Source organism: Apis dorsata, unplaced genomic scaffold, assembly GCF_000469605.1.
Source record: "Apis dorsata unplaced genomic scaffold, Apis dorsata 1.3 scaffold_285, whole genome shotgun sequence".
NCBI classification, from domain to species: Eukaryota; Metazoa; Arthropoda; class Insecta; order Hymenoptera; family Apidae; genus Apis; species Apis dorsata.
This window is the reverse complement of record NW_006263560.1, coordinates 205,402-213,045: the sequence shown is the minus strand read 5'-3', so window position 1 is coordinate 213,045 and position 7,644 is coordinate 205,402. Positions and strand designations below refer to the sequence as shown.

The 7,644-nt window shown below is 34.5% G+C and overlaps 1 protein-coding gene across 1 annotated transcript in view; it reads left to right on the top strand.

The window, feature by feature from the left end:
• LOC102679586 overlaps positions 1–7,644 on the top strand; it is a 71,557-nt gene that overhangs the window by 47,621 nt on the left and 16,292 nt on the right. Inside the window, exon 2 of the mRNA XM_031511052.1 lies at positions 4,569–4,671. Coding sequence (XP_031366912.1) covers positions 4,582–4,671 — 90 coding nt within the window. The 5' untranslated portion in view covers positions 4,569–4,581. The remainder of the gene's footprint in view (positions 1–4,568; positions 4,672–7,644) is intronic.

Below are 7,644 nucleotides of genomic sequence, written 5' to 3'. Positions count from 1 at the left end.
AGAGAGAGAGAGAAGAGGATCGATGCTCCAACTAACTTTGTTCGACCTACCACCACCAACATCAGCTCGGTTGGTGGCCGTGATAAGAAAAGGTGTACGACGTCCTGATATTGGATATATATGTGTGTGTGTGTGTGTGTGTGTGTGTGTGGACACGGACACGTTGATGACAAAGAATTTTTCCTGTAATCGATAACCAGGCCTTTTTGTTTCCGGAGTGTCGTGGCAACGCGTTGTTTTGAATTCACGCGTTGAATGTTCATGGTATAGTTGCCAACGTTGCCTGTTTCAACCCTCTTTGCAAGCTTCTGGAAAGGGAGGAAAAAAAGGAACGAATGTGACGAATGGGTGGTGGTCGTGTCGAGAATGGGTGTGTCCTGAACGATGTCCTGATGCGAGTTTGATTGATAGCAAACGGAGGGATTGATTCTTGGAGAGCGATGGATTCTCCATTTTTGTTAATGTTTTATATGTTGTGTGATGGAGTGGAATGGCGAAAATTGAAGAGAATGCGAGGAATATTTTGTTGTAGAATTGGTTGGTGAAGTGTTGGTCGAAGGAGAAATAGTTGGAGCATAATAATAAATTAGCGGCTTGGTGGATTAATTAGATATCAATTAATGTTGAAGGATACACTTTTTTGTGACATAGATTTCCTGTTAAATAAAGGAATTCTGAAATAATTTATTAATTTTAAATGGATATGATTTTTTTCTCTCAAAAGTATTTTTGTAACCCGCGAAAGTATAAAGAGATTCGTTCAATCTCACGTGAGATATTAATTTTGCAGAGGTTATTAAGTTATTAATAGTAATATTGTTGAGCACAAATAACTGAAAATGTTAATAATAGGACAATACACGATTCAATGTCTTATAATTTGCAACACAGTTCGCGTTCCAGTGAGCAAACTCACCTTGCCTATACTTAGAAAGGCTAAAGAAAAAGGAGAATAGAACAACCCTGATATCGTTAATCGCAAAGTGAACTGAATCACGTCGTTATTCCACATTATATTCCTCCAACAAATCCTCATTTCTATATTTCTTATGAAACCTATATACTCTCCGTATACTTTCTCTTCAACTTGCTAAGACCAAAAGGTCACAAAATGTACAAGAATTTACTCAACTCAACAAAGACTTGGCGCAATTTTCCTAATGGAAAACCTAATTTTCACTATACCATGGAGATACTATACCATTTTCAACAAGGATACATTCATCCCTCTTTTGGTCGCAATTAATTAATTGCAATCACTCGATCACAAAATTACCATTATAAATCTATAATTACAAACCTAATGTATTATTCAGTTACTATAATTGTACGCGACCTTCGAGTAATTGCCTCGACGATTATCTTCATTAATGTCCGGTTAAATTAATTAAAGTACCATTAATATTATCGTATTATTATTAACTTCTCCATCTAACCTGAATCCTCGTTCAAATTATCATTGACCACCCGATGATTCATGAACACGTACCGAGAGAAGAAAGACAAGTTGCAAAAGCAAACTGCGGGAATCTCGGTAAATCGGTTCAACGCGCCGAGTTCGCGATTCTGCCGCAATTCCGGTCGCCGGCTGAATCTCGCAACAGCGGCGGTGAGTCACAGCGTAGAAAACGAAACGGAAAAATTGCGGCACGGTGATGCAGCTCGCTTGCCTTCCAGATCGGTCGCGACCCGACCGATTTCGTGGTCGAGTTCGGTCGAAGGCGCATCGGTGCTAATGATCCGTATCGGTGATCCCGTTATATAGTTGCCACCTCCGCTTCCGCCTCTAATCCGTGTTCCATGCACGGAGAGTCTATCCCTTCGAGACTAGAGTATCTCTTCTATCGATATTTTTGAAATTCTTCTTTCGACCACCACGCTTGAAAGTGTATTTCTTTGAAAATTAACGAGTAGTGTGAAACGTGCGTGAAATATGCTATTTGCTGTTTTTCCAATATAATTGATGAGAACGATTTAACGATGATTTTTTTATAAGATGTAATACAATCGAGAGAGATTTTTAACGAAGAAGAAGTTGTATAAAATATAAAATGACGGAGGAAAATTCGACTCGGTAAAGTCGTAATTCGAATCAACCCATGCTCTATTTCTCTAGTATCCTTCCATCTTTCCGCAACAGGGTGCATCCAGGAAGCGATTTCTTCTTCCTTCCTTTACGAAATTCTACATCAAACTTTCGCAACGTCATCGCTCGCTAATTCACTTTCGAACATTCGAATTTTCCACGGGAGAGAACCCGATAAAAATATCGAGTGGATTCTTATGAAATTTCGCTCGATACTCTGTTGCAAAATATCGTTTGCATCAGATGCAAGCTTAGCCGGGAAGGTGGAAAATCGCGTTGCGGCTCGCATCATTTCAATATAATAAGCGGATCGCGCGTTAGATGAGGGGCAAGGCTAATGCCTCGGATAGATGGTTCTCTGGCGATTATGCTTGGTTTTATTCCACTGGTTGTTGTCGACTCGAATATGATCGAGCACGAAATGATAAATAGCTAATGAAACTTTCGTGGAAAAAAAAAAAAAAGAAATATCTAATTGCCGGTATCTACCGGTTGTAACGCAATCGCTGACGCGATACTATGACGTGGTGAAGGTTTTTCGATAACGACAGCTTGACATTTTCATGTTTCATACACGAAATACAGTCGTTAGTACTACGGAGTGTAGAATCGTTTATTTTTATTAGATACATTTGTGCGAGAACGTTTCAGGCATGCAATGAGAAAGTGGCAAAATGAAGAAAAATGGATGGATGAGAAAAGGAGAAAGAAAAACAATATATTTAATATTATATAAATGTTATATAAATCTTACAATTTAAACGATAAATGACATCAAAGTGTCAAAATATCACAAGAATTTTTCTCATCATTCATTTCAAAACAATAAACGTATCTGAGACAGAACTTTTCCTAATAGATATTTGTTAAATATTTCAGCAACAATAGCAAACATCCAACGTATGTATCTAAGCTACACGCAATTCATCTTTCTTCTAATTGCAATCATTAAATCTTCGTTTCCTCGTTAAAATTCCATCTCGAAGGTTTCACTCTTCGAAAATTCCCACAACTCGGAAGGACGTGTTCTCCGAATATCCGATCGATTTAATCGCAATTAAAATAATTCATGGAAACGATGCAGGCCAATCGTAACAGTTCGAACGTCAACCCGAGATTAATTACGAATAATTACCGAATAATCACGCTGTCGGCGGTATCGTTAAGGTCGATGCGCGTGTACGAGAGAACTTCCAACCGCGTCCATTGTTTCGACGAGGCGCCATTGTGTTGTTGCGTTTTCGCGCGGCAATCTTCTTCTAATTGGATTAACCACGGTCCTCGTAACGAAATGAAAAAAGAAAAAAGAAGAAAAAAAAGAAAAAAGGGAAAAAAGGAAAGGAAGAAAGAAGGGATAAGGGAAAAAGGACGAAGAAGAGAGGAAGGAAGGAAGAAGTTGATTTGTTGGCGTAAGAAACTTAATTAATTGCAAGTATTGGGGGACTGTTCTTCGCGTTGGATCTTTTACGGTCATTTCAAAGAACAACGTATACGAAACTTTCTTTTTCTTTGGTACTTTTTGATTATATTAACTAATTAAGACTAAATTAAAGCTCAATCAGTTAATTTTTTATTAACGATATTCATTTAAATTATTAGGATATTATTTTACATAATATACTTAATCATAATTATAAATAAAATTCGAATCAATAGTCCTTCTCCTATTATGTAAACTTCGTTTAATTCAATTTATAGTTAAACGAATCGATTTGAAACAAAACTCATCCCGCGATTCTAATTGATATTGTTTATTTCTTATTGACATATTGCAATTACGTTACGTAACATTAAACGCACAACCTGTTTGACTTCGATTCAAGTTCTACACGGATTATCAATATAAAAAAACCTGTTTGTTAATACCAGAGGCAATCTCGAGAGATCGATTGAAATTCAATCTAACCGGCGAAGTGGCAACAAATCTGCGAAGTACGGATTTATCGTTTTGTTATGCATTTTCGAACAGTTGGATAGAGATTTAATCTAATGTTCGAGCTTTTACCTATTACCAGTAATCGGTGATATGTTTCGTAAGAACGTCTCCAACCGGAATTAGTTACCTTTCAATTTCTTTTACATCACAGCCTTTCAACGATTTTACATTTATGCATTTTATACTTTCTGCAATTATAACTTTAATAACAATACGGTGATAATTGTCCGATAATTTATGTTTTTAATTGCATTGGAATAAAAGTAAATTGCAATTTTAAATGAAATTATTATATTTATACGTTTAATAACATATTTTTCTTGATCTATGCAAATAATGTGTATTGGGAATAAAATTAAATTGGAATTTTGAAAGAGAGGAAATTGTTGAAAACTTTGAAAGAAATTACCTAGGAAATTGCAATCTTGAAAGAGATTTTTCGCAAAATTGCAGTTTTTTTTAAAGAAATTTTTTAAGACGAAAGAAATTTCCCGAGGAATACCTATTAAATTTGAATATCGTTTTTTTCCCCTTTTCACGTTTCAGATATCTAGAAGAAATGGGACTAGCGGAGAGAGAGGCCGAAATGCAGGAGCTAGAAACCTCGAGACCCGGCAGATCGCGAGATCTCTTTGGCGTGCAGCTCGAGGTAATTGCTTTTAAAATATTATTTGCATCCCTTACGATACTTTTAATCAAAACTTTTTCCGATCGAAAATAATTTTTACGCAAATTTCAATCTTTTCTTAAAACTTTCTCGTCGAAAATATTTATTCCAACCCTTTCTTTTTTTTTTCTTTTCTTTCTCTCGATTACCTCGTTCGTTATTATCGAAGAGAAAATCACGAAAATCACGCGGAAATATTCTAATTGCTCCATAAAAATTCTCCTTAAAAATTTTTTGTTTGGTAAAGGGCGTCGAACGCGCAACTAGATCTCCTAGATATCCTTGTCGAGGTCAGAAACAAATTCGATCCGGAATCGATAGCCCATTCACCGCATAAGGTGGCAGGTTGCAAATTCAATAGTCACTTTTGCCAAGAGCACCGAGTGTGTAGACCGAGTGAGAGGCACGACCCAGAAAACGATATCAGTATTGGCTGGAACAAACGGCTATCTGAAACCGAAACGACACCGAGGAAAGAAAGTCTTCTTGCGCTCTTTCTTCCTTTCCCCATTTCGCCGATCCCTCTCGAGGATCCCGCCAAGGATCGCCCATGGATTATTACTCGTTTCTACCCGAGCTATCTTTAAAACTGATCCAATTTTCTTTAAGTAGATTTATCGCGGTGTTAAATTTTTAAGAGAGAGATAATTGAGAAATTTTTGTCGAGCAAAGGGGAAATAAGGGAAGGAGGAAGAAAAAGTGAAAATTGCCTTCAACGATGAAAATTCATGGATTTTTGACGCGAAATTGATAAATGAAAAATCTTTTATTCGTCTTAAATTTCTTTGTATCTTATAAAAGTATCCACGAATTTATCTCTTTAGAATTTCTATAACTCGTACACGGAGTTTCGAAATTTTGAATAAGGAAAATTTAATCTTAGAATTTAGAAAAAAATATTAGATAATTTAATTTGATTTTTCAAAATCTTTCTACATATTGGAGAAGAAAGTTGTACACATAGATATAGACAAATTTTATAAAATTCTATAAAATTCAAAGTATCTATCAAACGATAATATTAAACAATAAAATTTTCTTTATCCTCACATCTTCTATCATTCAAACTTTCCTTGACACGAATCTTTCATAAGTAAACTCGGAAACTCGTTACACGAATTTATTTTATATCCATAATTTTCAGACATCCTTCCCCATCCTCCTTTCCTAATTAATAATATCGATTTTATTCCCCTTCCAGTATCGTTAAACCAATAATTAAGAGAGGAGAAAGGTAACAAAAAACAGTGGAACGACTTGGCGTGGCGGGATCGATGCGATACGATTTTCACTTCCGGTTTTCGCGCGATCGATTTTCATCCGAGGCCATCGATTTTTAGAAAGGTATCACCTTTCTCTTGTATACCGACTCGTAAAAAGTCGAACGAAATTGGAAAGCCATCGCGCGAAATCATTCGATCGTGTATAAATCGTTCGCAATCGATCCTCGTCCATCGATCTCGAACTCCCAAGCTTTTCGTACACGCTTTATTTTATTATCACGCTTCGACGCGTAATAATACGAATCGAAGAGATCGTTTCACAAATTTTTATTGGGATTGTGTAATATTGGAAAGCATTGTTTAGTTGCAATTTTATTAGAAATCATGGAATTATATAGCGGAGTATTTTATTATCCACTTAATGCGAGTAGCTATTACGTTATTTGAAATTGCCATATGCCTTGGAAAATATATATTATTATCAGAATAATATGAAATTTATTTATATCTTATAATTTCGAATTATAATTTGATAATTATTTTTTTTTCGCGATTAAATAAAAAACTATCTCTCCTAATCTAGTCTAGAATAAAAGTTGTTTCTAAATAATATATAAATTATTATTTCCGTTCACTTTCGCGATTTTAATTTAAAGTTTCTTTCGATCGAAAGAGATAATTTAATTATTCGAGAAATATTGTAGTTATTATTGCGATTCTGTGAGAAACACAGAGTGTTTATAATCATCGATAGTTTGTAAATATCCGTTAGATCGTGGGTAAGTCATTTGTCCATCTTCTTAATTTGCACAGTACACCTCGTAACGGGAATCTATTGTAAACTTATTTGTAAACGCATATCTAATTTATTAGGTCAAGATTACATATTTTCTTTTTTTTTAAATTGTGCCAAATTCGATTAACCATTCTCGATTGACCATTATCGAATAATTAATTTTAATACGAGAATATTTACTTCAAACTTTGCCAATTGATTTACGAAAGATTTCGTTAATGATATTAATTTATTCCCGCAAAGGGATATTGAATATGATAAAATGTAGTCGGAAAGTGGATTTGATCGATCTAACTTCCAAGTATTACAAGATACTAATTACGAAATGACGTAAAAACCGTAAGGAGAAAAACTTGATGATATTTTCTAATTTTTACGAGAAAGCAGTACTTATTAAAATTGGACTTGTCCACACTTCCGTCTACACTTGTGATTAAAATAGTTGTATCTTGCGACAAGTCAAGTTTTTTTCTTCTTCGACTTCTCTGAATCTAACATTATTAAAATATATCCTTTCAAACTATTTATCGGCGCATGAAATGGAAAATGAATAAAATAAATTATTAATTATTTTCTCTTTTTATAATGTCTAAATCAATATACAGTCCATGTTCGATATTCGAACTTAAAATCGAAAGACGATAAATTTTGAAGGATTTATTTTATTTTATTACGATCAATTATCCGTTTCGTTATCTCTAAGAAAATATAAATTGAACGCTTCTGAATTTTCTATTTTCGAGATTATCAACAAACGTATATAGAATTTCAATAAAAAAATAAAACAGAATGAAATAAAAATATATCTAACATTTAGAACATTTTATGTAAATAATTTTCCTATTTTTTCATAACGAGTTATTTGATAGAGAACATCATCTCAAAGGATCGGCCAATATTATCACGTACTCTCCCCCTGTAATGTAATCACGGTTG